The sequence below is a fragment of the Pelodiscus sinensis genome, chromosome 10, assembly GCF_049634645.1.
Source record: "Pelodiscus sinensis isolate JC-2024 chromosome 10, ASM4963464v1, whole genome shotgun sequence".
Taxonomy (NCBI): Eukaryota; Metazoa; Chordata; order Testudines; family Trionychidae; genus Pelodiscus; species Pelodiscus sinensis.
Genome location: NC_134720.1, coordinates 17,754,825 through 17,772,646, shown reverse-complemented (window position 1 = coordinate 17,772,646; position 17,822 = coordinate 17,754,825). Strand labels below are relative to the sequence as shown.

Genomic DNA, 17,822 nt, shown 5'->3' with positions numbered 1-17,822 from the left:
TCATGAGTTTGGAATAAAAATCAAAAGAATTAAAAAAAAAAATAAAAGCTGAATTATCTTTATTAGTTATCTGGTTTGGGAGATTTTAGGTTTACATTTTCAAGCTCTGAAATGAGGCCTACAACTCTTTTTTTTAATGAAATGGGAGACACTGTAAATCACATGCCTCCAGGATCTGGAGCTTAACAAAATATTGCAAGAAGGCATGGAGTTCTGTACCAAATTTGGAGCATACCAGACTCACCATCTCCAACATCAATGTGGCATGACTAGCCTGCCCTCTACTGTCATTATGGAATTCCTCTGCAGAGAGTCTATTTCACATTCCCAAAGAACCTGATGCTGACAAGAGGCTAGGCTCACTTGGGACTACAGTGACTTTTAAGCAGATTCCTAACACTGCTAATAGGACACATACTTGATGATAACATATACTTGCCATGCCTCATTTGTGGATTCTGCAGACCGTGGTAGGGCCATCAAGGTGAGACTCCTCCTTCCATCCAGATGGGGGAGTTCAGGTGACAAAGAATCTTTCCAATTGTAGATTCATAGGGCAAGTTCTGGCCTTTGGCTCAGAAGAATATAGTTCTAGCAATCCCCCAAGTTGACAATGAAAGCAATGGCATTCCATCCAACCAGGCCTGATCTGAGAGTATTAAAGTAATCAATTCATTATTCCCTAATAAAACACATAATAAAAAAATTGCATCAGGAAAAATAAAAAGCCCATAATTTCACTTTTCCTCAAGAGAGTGTTTCATGCAAATCCCCAATTAACAGGCAGTTTTAAATTAGACAAGAACATACAGAAATAAGAGTCAGGATATTTTAAACTATTGCTTTTATTATAATTACATTGGAGCACAAATAAATAAGCACTGAATTATTGTAAAATATTGTCAATGCACTAAAGAAAGCAGAATCTCCAAACAACATCTTATTACTTCAGAAGTATCAAAGTACATTTAATTACATCGTACTTAAAAAAATCAAGTACAAAAATGAAAAGAAAATTAATGTGTATTTATACCGTGTACATAGAAATGGCTAATAATTTATGATTACAGTTATCCTCTAGCTACTCCTTACTCCTACACAATTTCAGGCACATACCTGACATTTCTAATGAAATATGGAAAAAGCAATATGACATTCAGTTTTAAGATATCGGTAAACATATTACATTGGAAATAACACAGAATGGTTTATTCTTATTTAAAAACCCTGTAATTCAATAACGTAATGCCGTAGTCCACTAAAAGAAAAAATACCATTTTATACCATTTGCTTTAATTGGTTAAAAAGAGCAATAAAATTAAGCATACATTTGCTAATATACGTAAACACATTTTTAGTGCAAGAATAACAAGACCTGTGACTTTACTGTGCTTTTTTGAAATCACAGTGCACTTTACACAAATTGCTACACTATAATGTTTAACTTTAGGAATTTAAAGCAAAGTAAGTGCATACCAAACAATTTCATATGTACAGTCTTCATAAGTGTGTGTATATATGTGACCTGTATGTATATACAAATTGCATATTTATATAACTGCAACGTTAATGAGTCCATGTTGCTAAACATGATTATTCACCCTGTGATATAGAAACTGCGGAGACAATAGGGGATGTAAAAAATGTTTAGACAGCATTTTGATGGTATGATCTCTACAGTGAAGATGCAACTTTTACTTTCAGGTTGTGCACGCTGCCAAATGATAATGTGGCCAAATGGTTAGAGCACAAGACAGAGGTCTTAGCTCTGGTTTTGATTGAGCTTTGGCAAGTCACTCAACATCTATGACTGACCTTCTGTAAAATAAAATGTATCCTTCCTCACATAAGTGTGCAGTTTAATTCACATTTCTAAAGTGCTTTGAAGACAAGTGCTAAGTTATATTTTAATTTTTATGTGACATCAAACAACAATAATAAGCATAAATTATTGTTTGAATGGGATACAATGGTGGTTTGCAAGCATTTGAGCTAATTAAGAGATGTTAGTTACGGAGATGAACTATATAAGCAAAGCAGTAAATGGTTTTTGTGGTAGTTTAAATGGCCAAGCAAATCTGTTTATAACCAGAATCCTTCAGTACCATGATAATTGTTCCTGTAACACATCAATATGAAAAGAATACAGTAATTGTAATTTGTGCCTCTTTTAAAGGTTTTCCATGAGGTTGCCTTTGGAGGCATCAGTGTCAGTGATGAACAACTGCTCTTGGAGAATGTTTCCAAAGTGAATATTGCAATTTTTAAAATGACTAATTGCTTGAGGAAGAGGCCAACATCTACAAGAAGCATTCAGTGAAGTCTGTGAAAGGGTCCAAATTAAAAAAAAAATCACACACTTATATGAAAGTCTTTTCTTGGCACATAATTACCTGTACCAAGGAAGATGATGCATTTCATTATTACAAACATTTTCAGAGTAATGAACCTGTTATCTCAACACATTCTGCATGACTAACAAGTCATTCTCTTTCCATCAGCTTCTGGAATATTGCAAAAATCTCTTGAGTTTTTATTCTGCACTTTTCTTTCTTTTTTTTTAAGAGTAAGCAGAATATACAATTGATGCCTGTTGGGTTAAATATTTATTTAAAAATTCCTTCACAATTTGTAGTTTTTATGTTTTCTATCACTTGCATTGTGAAGGTTTCTTTAAATTTTCAAATGAACTTTGCACCCATTCCAACCACCGTATATCTAACAACACACACACACATTTCATATACATATACATTACATGTAGACATATATATTTTTAAAATGTGTGTGTGTGTATGTGTGCCTATATGCGCCTATACATATACACATATATCATAATGTTAATATACATACACACACATAAACACACACACTTCTTTGTTTCTCTAATACAGGAATCCTCAATTTGGACATCAAAATATACATTAGTTAATTAGTTATAAAATATTTAAAAACTTTATTATTATTTCAGAGGCTGGAAAGAAACTACTACTGATAAAGCATTACTCAAACGTTAGCAATATAGACTACGAAAAAACCTACTAAAATTGGTTATTTTTGGTTTTTTAAGGTCAGCAACAATGCTCAGGGCATGGCCGCAATATAATTTCAAGGAAAAGCCAATATGACAATAAGTTCAAGAAACACATCTTTTCTTCTCAGAGAATATAATTTTAAAGGACTATGAAAGAAGAATTTTCATGCTGTCAAATTTCAGAAGCATAGATAGAACTTTTAATATACAAAATATATGTGATAGCATCATTTTATCACTCTGTGGCAATACGGACAGTGTTCACCCTAAAGCATTTCTTTTGGAAGATATTTTAATACACAGCTTTCACCCTCATATTAGCCATCTCTTTCTCCTGTTAAAACCAAGAGGTCATAATTCTTTGGTCATGACATAGCCTTCTGTTAGGGTGGGTGTGATGCCACAGAGGACTATGACCCAATTATGTGATCAGTCAGGAATAGGAAATGGATTACTTCAGAGAAAAGTGCTCTCTGGGTCTGATCCTAAGCCAAGTGAAGCCAATGGGCATCTTCCCACTGATGTCAATGGAGTTTGGGTCAGGCCTTTTAAAATAATGTTTTCCAATTTGCTATAGAGCCAACTAGGGACGTGTGGTATACTTAAAAAAATAATGTAAACAGATCTTGTTATCTTTACTTTCTGGACCAAAGACAAATGTGAACAGGAATTATGGGTGCATTGCCACTGTTTATCTTGCTAAACAATGGGTTAACTCATTATCATGCGATGTACAATTCTTAGTCACAGTGAACCATGGTCTCCTCTATTCAGCTGAATAAAAGAAGGAAGAGAGTCTATTTTAGACCTTTCTGCAGTAAATTTTGTTTACTTGGTTAGCCAAATGTAGCTTAGGAACTATCATTGGAGACTTAAATAATTGATTGACATAAAAAGAAGGGCAATTTCTAACAGTAAATATATCAAACATCTGATGCAGAACAACTCTTTTTTAATGCAATTTGGACATCCAAATTAAGCATTTTTATTTGCATTGTTTACAGTTTGTATTACTTCCTGCCAAAATATTTCCCAGAAGAACAAAAGCAACGGATGTCTCTAATGAACATGACTCTAGTAAACGTTTACAGCCCTAGCACCAGGTTGATTTGTACATTGTACTTGTTAAACAAAAGTACAACCACATGCTTTTGTACAGAGGCCAAATTTAGGCAGGGAAGATAATTAAAAATGACAACAACAAAAAGAGCATTAGGATACCACATATAAAATAGTTAATAAAACAATATAACAGTAATTATATTATATAGTAAAATTCTTCATAAACTTTTTAATTATATATTTTAAACAGTGTATTAGTTCAGGTGTTTTCAATAGATTGGCAAAATATTTACATTTTTAATATCTTCTGGATCCAAAAAAATCCTTAATAAATATGCATGCCTTAATCAGCTGGAATTTTAGATTTTTCTTCAGATTGACAGGTGAGCACCACATTGGTATGTTTTTCACTTGGTAGTTCGTCACCTGCAGATTAAGTTTTATGTGACAGGCATTGCCTTATTAAGAAAGGAGGCTACTTGTGCATCTTGCAACATTGTGGTGATTGCATCAGCAACAGTCCCATCATATCGCTGTGTCCCAGAAAACAGTTTGTTGTTTGGAATAAGGAGGGGGACTGTACTTCTTGGTCCCAGCATTCTTCTTCCAACTTGGCAAAATAGGCATGCTGTCCTGTTTGCAAAGTCCTTTCTCTGATTTCTGTCGAGCCTTTATTTCTTTACACAAACAACGCTTTTTCTCAATCATTTCCAGCATTGTATGGTCCCCATGCAACCACTGCATACATGTCACCTATCAAAAAGATAACGCACACAAATAACTGCTTAGCCAGAGATTATATTGAGAGTGTTGGCTCCTGGTGATTACCATGATGATTGTGGAACACTGCCAATGGTTTTAGGAGCACAACACCCTTATGTACTAAAAGGAATAAACACAAAAATGCACTTATATATATATATATATTTGACAGACATAAAAGGGAAATCAAAATAATCCTTGTTAATGTTGCAAACCTAATGCAAGCAAATATGGTAAATGCTTCCCCTCCTCCCCCCACAGGACAGCTATTTATCTCTGGATTTTAAATAATAAAGTAAATCTTTAAAAGGCAAAATGATGAATGTTGAATGTAATGCAATGTTGAAAGTAAAAATTCTACCCACTAAAACCCATGTTTTATAATGCCTGCCAAATTCGATTTGCCACATTAGAACAGTGGCGTAAAATCTTCCAAATGTAAAGCTAAATATGTTAGGGGTTTGTTGTATGATTTAATGAATCCTATTTCAAACAGATTGTTTAACTTATCCTGTTCTCTGAAATGCTTCATTAACACAAAAGCAGAAAGTTGTTTTAAAACTGAACATCTTCACACATTTGCTCCATTGCAAACTATTATCCTGATCCAGCAAAGGAGTTAAGCATTTGCTTAGTTTAAAGCAAGGCTACTCAACTTTGGAAACCCCAGGGGACACAATGATACTCATAGCACATGCCGAGGGCCGCAACTTAAGTGTGGTTGCATATACATGCAAATATATGCAAATAGCTTTTTCACACTGACTGACATGAATACAAAGATTAAGGCAAGACTACACAACACACAAGCCCCATTTAAGTCAGTTCTGCTGCTCGATTTTCACCCATTATAGTACTTTTAATGAGCAATCACAGTTTAGGAATGTAACTACTAAAATGCATATCAACAGAAGACCATTACACTGACTACTTTTTGGTTTTGGCTCCCACCCGTGGACCACAAACAAACTGGTTGCGGGCTGCATGCGGCCCACGGGCCGCACATTGAGTAGCCCTCGTTTAAAGCATATGGGTAGTTCTGCTGAAATCATGGGAAATAGCCTCCTTTGAGTTCAGCAGGAGATTCACGTAATTAAACTTAAATATTGCATGAAGTGCATCACTGGACTGGGCCCTAAACAGCTAACTTTCATGAGAGTATTGTTACTTGCAATACTGGTTTAAAACATTTTAGGCAAAAGCATGTCCCTTTAAACTCACACAACACATTCTTCACCCTGACTTTTGTCTCGGATAGGATTCTGTGCAGTACTGTTTTTGGAATGTAACCCTAAACCAGATTAGAGATGTGTTGTGCTATTGAATAATCTTGCTAACATAGAACAGTACAGGTAACATATACAGGGTGCTTTTGCTAAACTGACTGAATTTAAAAGTCTGAGCTACAGTCTGAAATTAAAGCAACGAGACTGATCCACTTTGCAATTTCTATTTGAGTGTATGGCTCTCACTTTATGTGTATTGCGTCATTCATGACAGACTCTGTATGGTAGATATCACAGTGAATCAACACAGTTCTTAGATTTGTTATGAGTGCTTTGATTCTGATCTTAGCTTGTTAAGTCAGTGGAGAGAGTCCCATTGACTACAATGCACTTTGGATCACAACCTGTGTGATTAAGAGGTTTCCTTGCCATTACACCAAAGGGCAATATTTTATTACTTACACAGCAGTGTCTTATTTTTGTTGGATCCCTCTATGTGGCAAGCCATGTGCATAATCTGCACACAATTCACCAAATAGAATATCCAAAACACATGACTGTATACCAGCATCTGGCAGAGTTTGACCAGACACTTGAGAGAGACTTACAGGCATGCGGAAGTACCCTTTTCCTACCCCTCCAGCAAGGGAACAGGGCAAGCTCCAATATGAAATGATTATTTTACACTGTACTCATTAGTTGTCATGCACTGGAAAGCCATCATCAACACATAGTCTTGCTATGAAGAATAAATTGCATTCTTGTTTTCATTCACACACTCTCTCCATTGTGCTGTATTTGAGTTTTCCTGGTTCTCTTTCTGTTAATGGCTAACGACTTTGAGAGGCTTCAAAGGAACTGAAACTGAATCTTTACATAGCAAATGTAATAGCAAAATGTTTTTAAGTACATCAGAAACAGGAAACCTGCTAAACAACCAGTGGAGCCCCTGGAAAATCGAGATTCTAAAGGGGCACTCAAAGAAAAAAAGGTCATTGCAGAGAAACTAAATGAAATCTTTGCTTCGGTCTTCACGGCTGAGGATGTTAGGGAGATTCCCAAACATGAGCCATTATTTTTAGGTGCCAAATCTGAGGAATTATACCAGACTGTGGTGTCACTAGAGGAGGTTTTGGAACAAATTGATAAACTTAACAGTAACAAGTCACCGGGACCAGATGGCATTCACTCAAGAGTTCTGAAAGAACTCAAATGGAAAATTACGAAACTATTAACTGTGGTTTACAATCTAACCTTTAAATCAGCTTCTGTACTTAATGACTGGAAGATAGCTAACATGCCAATATTTTTAAAAGGCTGTAGAGGTTATCCTGGCAATTACAGACAAGTAGGTCTAATGTCAGTACTGGGCAAATTAGTTAAAACTATACTAAAGAAGAAAATTATCAGACACATAGATGAACATAATTTGTTGGGAGAAAAGTTAACATGGTTTCTGTAAAGGGAAATCATGCCTTACTAGAGTTCTTTGAGGGGGTCAACAAACATACAGACAAGGGGGATCCAGTAGATATAGTGTACTTAGATTTCCAGAAAGCTTTTGACAAGGTCCCTCACTAAGATTCTTAAATAAAGTAAGTTGTCATGGGATAAGAGGGAAGGTCCTCTCATGGGCTGATAACTGGTTAAAAGACTGGAAACGAAGTGTAGGAATAAACAGTAAGTTTTCCGAATGGAGAGGGCTAACTAGTGGTGTCCTCTAAGGGTCCATACCGGGACCAATGCTATTCAACATATTTATAAATGATCTGGAGAAAGGGGCAAACAGTGAAGTGGCAAAATTTGCCAATGACACTAAACGGCTCAAGATAGTTAAGACCAAAGCCGACTGTGAAGAGCTTCAAAAAGATCTCACAAAACTAATTGATTTGGTAACAAAATGGCAAATGAAATTTAATGTTGGTAAATGTAAAGTAATGCACATTGGAAAAAATAATCCCAACTATATATACAATATGATGGGGATGAATTTAGCTATAACTACTCAAAAGCGAGATCTTGGGGTTGTTGTGGATAGTTCTCTGAAAACATCCACTCAGTATGCAGTGGCAGTAAAAAAGCAAATAGAATGTTAGGAATCATTAAAAAAGGGCTAGAGAAGAAGACAGAGAACATCATATTGCATCTATATAAAGCCATGATACACTCACATCTTGAATACTGCATACGGATGTGTTCGCCTTATCTCAAAAAAGATATCTTGGCATTGGAAAAGTTTCATTAAAGAACAACAAAAATGACGGGTTTGGAACAGCTCCCATATGAAGAGAGATTAAAAAGCTGGGACTTTTCAGCTTAGAAAAGGGGAAACTAAGGGGGGATACGATAGAGGTCTATAAAATCATGACTGGTGTGGAAAAAGTGAATAAGGAAAAGTTATTTACTTGTTCCCATAACATAAGAACTAGGGGGTCACCAAATCAAATTGGATATGTCTACACTACCACCCTAGTTCGAACTAGGGTGGTTAATGTAGGCAACTGGAATTGCAAATGAAGCCCGGGATTTGAATTTCCCGGGCTTCATTTGCATATTGCCGGGCGCCGCCATTTTTAAATGTCCGCTAGTTTGGACTCTGTGCCCGCGGCTACATGCGGCTCGAACTAGGTAGTTCGGATTAGGCTTCCTATTCCGAACTACCGGTATACCTCGTTCCACGAGGAGTAACGGTAGTTTGGAATAGGAAGCCTAATCCGAACTACCTAGTTCGAGCCGCGTGTATCCGCGGGCATGGAGTCCGAACTAGTGGACATTTAAAAATGGCGGCGCCCGGCAATATGCAAATGAAGCCCGGGAAATTCAAATCCCGGGCTTCATTTGCAACTCCGGTTGCCTACATTAACCACCCTAGTTCGAACTAGGGTGGTAGTGTAGACATACCCATTGATAGGTAGCAGGTTTAATACAAACAAAAGGAAATTTTTCTTCACACAGTGAATGATTAGTCTGTGGTACTCCCTGCCAGAAGAAGTTGTGAAGACCAGGACTTTATCAGGGTTCAAGAAAGAACTAGATAAATTCACGTAGGTTAGGTCCATCAATGGCTATTAGCCAGGATGGGTAGGAATAGCTAGCCACTGTCAGAGGCTGGGAATGGGTGACAGGAGAGGGATTACTTGATGATTTCCTGTTTCTGTTCATTCCCTCCGGGGCATCTGGTATTGGCCACTATTGGAAGACAGGATACTGGGCTAGATGGACCTTTGGTCTGACCAAGTATGGCCGCTCTTATGTTCTTTACATCCTAAAAAGTAAAACGCCAATTGAAAATCCCTAAAGATAGAAGTGGTATTTTAGAATTTGTCAGCATATTAGTAGCTACACAACAGCTCTGGAATTACTGTAGTACTGGAGATAAACTCAGGAATAGAGAATGCAACATTATTATTTAGCCACTCTGTGCCTCAGTTTTCTTTGTTTGAAAATAGGGAGGTAATGATACCTACCCTCCTTTGAAAAGTGCTTTGGGATGTATGAGTGAAAAAGCCTTCTATAAAAGTTAAGTAATATTGCTATTGATGTATTGGGTATTTGGCTACCTTGTTTCATCTTTCTTCACATTACTCCATCTTGCTCATAGAGTGACTTTTCACTGTATTATAATGCATATCATTAAACAAATACACCCAAAATATGTGATTCTTAAAAGAATGGCAATGTAATCTAGAGGTTACAAGGAAAGGGTTGGGAGGCAAGTGCTGTGGGTTCTATTTTAGCTGTGTTACCAGAGTTCTGCCTGATCTCGTGACACTTAAGTAACCCTAATGCCTCAGTTTCCCCAACTGTAAACATACATTGATATTTACCTCCCAAAGCTATTTAGACTCACTTCATTAATGTTTGCAAAATGCTACAAAAGGGAAATAATATTGTAACTTTTTCAGATGAGAAAAAACATACTCTCAATTTTAAACTCTAATTTTGTTTGTAATTAAATTATACAACTACTGAGTTACATTAAAAGAAGAAAAATGATTGTTCGTGGGAGAAGTTTGATGAATTGAGGATTTATCCTTTACTTACTCCTTCATCTTCTTTCTTTTCCTGACAGAAACTAACAATGTGGCAAAATTCTGTCTCACTGATATGGAATGCGGAGGAGACAATAATTCATTAATCTTCATACAGAACTGCAGTAAACTGTCAAAGTTTGGTTAATAATCCCTGCAAAGCTTTGGGTGACATCCAGGCTCCATTTAAGTCAATGGCAAAACTCCCATTGAGTTTCAGTGAAGCCAAGATTTCTCCTTTTGTCACTAGGAAGGTTCTGCATTTGTTATGAATATTGGGCCAGATCCAAAGGCCCTGAAAGTTAATGGAAAGGTTTTTATTGATTTTAGCAGATTTTGGACCAAGACCCATGATTAAATAAAATTTAAAAATCTCCGTTAATACAGAATAGTAATAGAAATGTAGCCGTGTTAGTCTGGTGTAGCTGAAGCAAAATACAGGACTATGTAGCACTTTAAAGACTAACAATTCTTCTTCCACTACTTGATCTGAGGAAGTGGGTCTGGCCCACGAAAGCTCATCACCTAATAAACCATCTTGTTAGTCTTTAAAGTGCTACATAGTCCTGTGTTTTGATTCCGTTAATACAGAAATCACATACAGGATAGACAAACACTCTGCTGATACAGAACTTACACGGTTCTTGAGGATCTCGTTTTGAACAAGAATTTTACTGTTGTTTTATTCAGTGACTATAACTTAGTCATGTGCTAAAGAGGTAATTACATCAAAGAGACTGAATTGGAAGAGGAACTAAGAGAGGGACAGATGTGGCTTCCCAAAACAACAGAACGGAAGCATTTTTTAAATTCCTCAGACACATCCAATAATTGGGCTTTATGTGGCCATGCAGTGTGAGGAGGATTGGCTCAACCTTCCAAGCAAGAGTGAGACTACAGGCTCAATATCCTTAACAAAATCGTAATGCAGAACCCAGGCCCTCTCAGAGAATGACAGAGGCCTGGGCCACTTTGAGTTTAGAGGCCCCAGTCCAGCCTCAGTCCCAAGCCCACGATGTATCAACTTCTCATCTAAAGGGTCATACTAAAACCAAAAGAATATATGAAAATGAACACGTGAGACATTTATTTATTAACAATTAAGTCATTTTACCAATAGCATGTATATCAACACCGACAAGATTTAGTGGGTCGTTGCTATTACTAGAGAAAATAGTTTGGATTTTGCTCAAGAAGGATTGCTGGTACTCTGTTATACTTCCCAGCCATATTGGATCCATTGTTATAGGGTTGGCCAATGTGGACTTTAAAATTTAATTTGAAACCTTCCAGAGTTTCTAATACACCAGCGGCTATTTCTTTTCAAATTATTTTCATGAAATCATCAAAGAAAATGAATCATTCTTCAATTGAAATCTTTCAACTTCCTGCAATTTTAACATATCGAACAATCAAGATAATCTGTTCTTTATTAGAACAGTCTGGAGTTTCATTAATAGTAGTTGAAAAGTACTTCACATGTCGTAGCTCTTCAAGAATTGTTGTTCGCACAAATGTCTCTCACAGCTCAATAAACTCATTTTGTATTCTGGTAGACAAATAATTGACTTGCATGCCTTTTCCACTTTCTTGTGATTTATGAACATACTTAACATGTGCTGATAAAAGTGGGTCATACTTGCTAAGAAGCTTAAGTATACCAAGGAAGTTTCTGTTTGTAGAGTCACCGATACGTTGACTGAAACCAAACAAAGCCAACCCCCATTCAGAAAAAACGCCATCCAAGATGCACTCAAGGAGTTTTTTCCAGTTATCAGTTCCTGTGAATATTTCACTCAGGAGTAAGTTTTCAATTAAACTGCCAGCTAGTGCTGCTGTCTACTAGCTGATTTCCATGTAACATAGTTATCTTTATATGATACTGAAGTTTCATGTGCAGGTATTCGGTCTTTCAACTTCCTCCAGCATCTAATGATGCTCCAACTGGATGGATCAGACAGTACCGATGCATTTGATGTATTACTGTTAAAAATGAAACAGGGTACACAGTACAGAGCCTACTTTTCATGCTCCAGTGGAACCAGCCTCTTATGTAGATCTCTCCATTTGGAAGAGTTTTTGTGGGCAGACTTGGGGGGAAAGCATGATTTTCAGCATCTTTCTGTATATTACTTGGAATCGGAAAACAACTAACTTTGAGAAATGATTTCATTTGAGCAACATTGTTCTTATCAAGAAGCTCAATATCAGGTTCTGATGCCACTGTTGTTACGCTGTGTTCTGTGCTAATCATAAGTTCTTGCTCTTGCTGCCCAGCATCTCTAAGGTCTTTGTTTTCTGCCTGTACAGTCTCTAATTCGAGAGTATATTCTGCATCTATTGCTACTGTTGGCATTTCTGTGTCTTGATTAATGACATTCTCATTTTGAGGCAATGGCATTGAAATGTCATTTGTGGGTACAAAGTTTTTATCATCAGAACTGGAAGTGTCAATGTCAGTATGGTCACCATATAATGGCTGAGGTGTCTATTCTATGACAAATGATGTTATTGGCTTTAAACTCTTAACTGCTGCTTCACTCTGTTGCTTTTGCCATCTCTTACTTGCACCACTTTCAAACTTCGCTTCATTTTTATAAAGGAGTTCTTTTAAAACACAGTACACATAATAAATTAAATTCACTAAAGGCTATTGTTATACAGACTTTTAATTGTATACTTCACAATTATTATATAATAATGGTTTGGGGGGTTTATTTACTATGGCCCTCGTGAACTTATTTCAAAATCTTGAAATTTTGTCTGGTAACATATTCCCATTATTAAATTCCTCTAATAACTGGTGTGTTATTTTGAATATGAACACAGAGCAATTGCCAGATTAGATATAACGTTTATTAAATAACTAGAATTAAAAGTTTATTATCACAAAAAAGCCTTTAAAAGTGAACCTAAAACTGGATGAAGAGGTTATTTACAGCTGAGCCTGATATGGTTATTGTATACAAAGACACGTAAGAAAAAACGGGAATATAAAAATCTCCTATGCAGAGATAAAAATCTAATTTAAAGGTTAAGCTCACCCTCAGACCAAGCAAAATCACTTTACAGTAACAGAATTAATTATGACTTTCAAAACCTTTAAACTATACAAAGACTGTAAATAGCATTTCATAACACAGAATTACTAATCACAGAAACTATTCCAGTCTCCAGTCACACAGATGAAAACTCACATGTGACCAAAAATTGGTGAAGGCTCGAGGTCCCACAATGATTTAAATCATTTTTTTTGCAGGTCTATATAGCTTCTTTTGTTGTTTCTATAATAACTGCAAGATGTATAATAAATGGAAATTACTTGGTAGAAAAAGGTCAACATTTGAGGCCCTTTTATCTCCTGAGAACCAAGCCAAAATGGCCCTTTTGCCTCTCCTCCCCTTTCTCTCCCCCCCCCCCCCCCGCTCCCAATAGGGCCTGACAGAACCTGCTTAGTGAGGCAGGGATAAATCCTGGCTTCACTGAAATCAATGGAAGTGTTGCCATTGACTCAAATGTAGTCTGTATGGTACTCAGTATTTACTACACCAGCTTATGGACAGGAATAGAAGCCTTAGCTCCTTCACATCTTCTACTGGTTCATGGCAATTCTTGGCTTCTGCACCTACTATCCTAGATCCTGCCAACCTAGAATTCAGGTTGGGTTCTATCTATGAAAGGTATCAGCGTTCTAGGGGAACACTGGGAAATGGTTTGAATTTTTCCTCAATGCTTTATCCAAAGGTCAGTGATGGGCAACTGTACCTCTGCCACCAAACCCCCTTCACCTGTGGAGCACCATTCTATTCTGGTATAGCTTCTGCCTTATCACTATTCACATGGAGCTGGTATGAGAAATGATGAGGTTTCCTGTGCCTATATTTCAAGTCAACAATATGATCATGACACAGCTTTGCTGTTCACATCTCTTGCTAACACCGCTGTTGCCCAGCCATTTCACTGTTTAACTACAGTAGCGCATAAAGGAGTAAGAGCTGGCTTAAATTAAACCCTACTGAGATAACAGAAGAAGAAATACTTCATCCAGCTTGGGGTAGAAGAAACACTTCACCAGCTTGCTTGCACAGTGCTGTGTCAGGCAATCAAAGATGTTTGTCCATAGAGCAACAACAAAGACTGAAATATGTTTTTTTTCCAACTTCTCACAGCCACAGCTAATGCTGGATATGCCATCTTCTGTGAGAAATGCAGACTTCCCCCCTTCAAGAGGTTAGGAAACTGCATTTCAAGCTTATTATTGATACCTAAGGGTGTGTCTAGACTACAGAGTTTTGTCGACAAAACTATACCTGCGTCTACACTACCACTGAGTTCTGTCGATGCTGGTAAAGCTCATTTTACGAGGCATAACACCTTTTGTCGACAGAGTTCTGTCGACAGAAGGTGTTATTGCATCTAGGGTTGTGTCTAGACTACAGGGTTTTGTCAACCAAGCAGCTTGCTTTGTCGACAGAACTGAATGTAGTCTAGACGCTCTTTGTCGACAGAAGCTTTGTCGACAGTATCTGTCAACAAAACTTCTGTTGGCAAAAGCCTGTAGACTAGACATACCCTAACTTTGACCATGCATGCTTCTGTTAACTCCTTGAATTATCACAATGCAAGCTTTTAGACATGAAAACATCAGCACATGTTCTCTACATGCCACTGCCTACCTTTAAATAAAATATCACATCGTGCAGCCTTATTCCTAATTTTAAAGTGCTAAATGGCCAGGGATACAAGATGCCTAACACCTGCCTCTCTATTTGGGCCTGTGATCACTCTTAGAAACGATTTTTCATAACAAAGCTATTTCCCAAGACAACTTCTAATGAGCAGGAGATAGGCCTTCCTAGAAGGTGAGCTTAAAAATGCAGAATTCACTCCCAGAGGAACTAAGAATTACATACACATCAAGGCTTTTCAAAACAAATGCAAAACTCATAGTTTGACCTTGCTGTCTTGCAAAACTACATATCATATTTTTTTTTAAATGTGGTCTACTGAAAGAAAATGGAGGGAAAGGAAGCAAAAGGCACCCACATGACTATTCCAGGTGACAAGAAAACAGACATAACCTCATCTGACAGACTCTTCCTTAACTGGTTATTCTTAACTCAAGAAAGTGCTCAGATCTCTGAGTGATCAACAAAGTATAAGAAGCTAAGCAAAATAGAATTCTAAAGGAAAATATGGGAAATGTTCTCCTAGAAGCTGCTTTAGCCAATATACACTTTGGCTGCATCTAGACTGTCAAGTTTTTCTGCAAAAGCAGATGCTTTTGCGGAAAAACTTGCCAGCTGTCTACACTGGCCGCTTGAATTTGCACAAGAACACTGACGAGCTAATGTAAGATTGTCAGTGTTCTTGCACAAATACTATGATGCTCTCACTGTTTTGCGCAAAAAAACTGTTTTGTGCAAAAAAGCTCCGAAAATGGCGATCGGGGTTTCTTGCGCAAAACCGCATCTAGATTGGCACGGACGCTTTTCCGCAAAAAGTGCTTTTGCGCAAAAGCGTCCGTGCCAATCTAGATGCTCTTTTCTGCAAATGTTTTTAACGGAAAAACTTTTCCGTTAAAAGCATTTGTGGAAAATCATGCCAGTCTAGACGTAGTCTTTAAGTACTTGGGGAAGAATTCAGCTACCGTTAATGGGCATAGCACTATTGAGTCCTAGGGAGCTGTTTACACCCATGTCAACTATGGAGCTGGGCCCTACATTTGAGACACATAAATAAAATAGATGGATAAGAAAGGCAGGTATGAGTATATATGGCATTAATTTCTACCCAAAAAAAGATCTTAAAGCAAGAATAATAAGTATATGAATGCAACAATTCTTTTCATTTGTTAAACTAAGCAAGCCAATTTTGCTTTAATAGGAGTAATTATACATGGAATAAGGTCAGAAGAAAATATTTTTGACATATTCTGGCTAGTAATATTAACCAGTTTCTGTTCAATACAGCCCACATATCCATTAGTTATTCCCCCACATTTTTTTTTCAGAAAATGATACAAGCTTTTCTATTTTAATATGAGGTGCTTCTCTACTGTCGTATGAATGTCTGGACACTCTACATACATCACGAGACAAATTGTGTTAGCACACTAAACAAATACATATTTAGTAGTTAGTAAATACATATATATATATATATATAATAACTGAAAAAATATGGAAACACCTTCAAATTGCATACATACCAAACCATATCCAACAAAAGCAAAAGTGAAAAGGACAGGGAGGAAGGAGGAGAGAGAGAAAGGAAGATGGGACTGAACATATAAAATGAAAAATTCTCAGCACATGATCTGTCAACGTGTTTATTAGGTGGAGTAATTTTATCTGCTCATGTAATCTCTTGGTGAATTTCACCCTTATAGGAAAGGCCTACGTGCTTCCTAAGTCCCACATGACTTCTGTTTTGATGGATTAAATGATGCGTAAGGTAGTCTTGTGCTGGTTCTCTGCACAGGGGTTAGTTCACACTATGTATCATGTTTTCAGAGCTCGTTGAAAAATGGGATATAATTTTCACAAAAAAATATGAAAAGCTAATTTAATTTTTGTTGAAAATCCTTGAAAAAATTATTGACATTTTACATCCAGTTCTGCAGTGGGTCACAAATCAGGCTAAAATAAATGTTGACATTATTTTCATTAACTATTAAAATTTTCATGGAAAAAATTGCAAACATTATCAGACATTATCAACCAACTATGTAGACTTTTATCCTGTGTGGACTTAGTCCATGATCCAAATAGTGCATCCCTTACTAATGCAGGGCATTGTGAAGAACAGATTAGATTACGTAATATTCCATTTTCTTATTTTCTCAGTAGTGGAGTCTTTGCTGGTGGGAGGTTTGCTTGTTTTCAATATGGTTGGATTTAGGTGGCAATTGAAGCTCTAGCCAATAAGTTGAGCCCTACTTCAGCGGGTGTTTCCATAATTTTTCCCCAGTTCTGCATAATCACACTTACTTTGCTGTAACTGTACAGGTTATTAGGCTGAGGAAGAGGTTGTTCTCTTCGGGTCCTTGAGGTTTTCTTCCCTCTCCTATTGGATGGGCAGTGGGGCTGACTCTTCATTTATGGAATTATGGGGAAAACCAAACAATGTTTATGTGATCACGGATGTCATGAACAGATATGCTCTATTTCTTCATGATTACTGTATATCACACTAAAAAATGATAGTCTGCCATTCAATGTAAGGACATAGAATGAATGAAATTAAAAACCAACCATAACATTTGCTTTGAAGTGATTACAAATGGCTCCGGCATCTGAAAACAAAGCAACATACCTATGTGATATGTTATATGAACAGTGCGACAAATGATTTCAATACAGCAAAGCAAGATGCTTGTTTCCATCAGGCTAATGACAGGTGAAAAAGACAGGCTTACTGAAAGCCACTTACCATCCTCTATGAGGAAGTGTGAAGAACTGCACTCTCCCCACTTGCCTGTTCAGACATGAGTCTCCACACTTTCTTTTCCACTGACAATCTAGGTGACACTTTCTCTTGTTTTTCGGCAATATGGTCAATTGCATATTTCCACTTGGAAGGGTGTGGAATGACATGATCTCAGATGTTGTCTGGGTCCCACTGGTGCATAGGGGATATGGCTATGCTATGCAGCAGTGGTTATTTCAAGTTCTGTGAGCTGTTACACTTGGTTTGAAGTCACAG

General features: G+C 37.0%; 1 protein-coding gene across 2 annotated transcripts in view; it reads right to left on the bottom strand.

Moving 5' to 3' along the window:
• Nucleotides 1-848: 848 nt before the first annotated feature.
• The window catches only part of NYAP2 (neuronal tyrosine-phosphorylated phosphoinositide-3-kinase adaptor 2), a 230,593-nt gene continuing 213,619 nt past the window's right edge, over nt 849-17,822 (bottom strand). For both annotated transcript variants that reach the window (XM_075937582.1, XM_006119903.4), the window contains one exon: nt 849-4,849. In XM_075937582.1, coding sequence (XP_075793697.1) covers nt 4,622-4,849 — 228 coding nt within the window. In that variant the 3' untranslated portion in view covers nt 849-4,621. The remainder of the gene's footprint in view (nt 4,850-17,822) is intronic.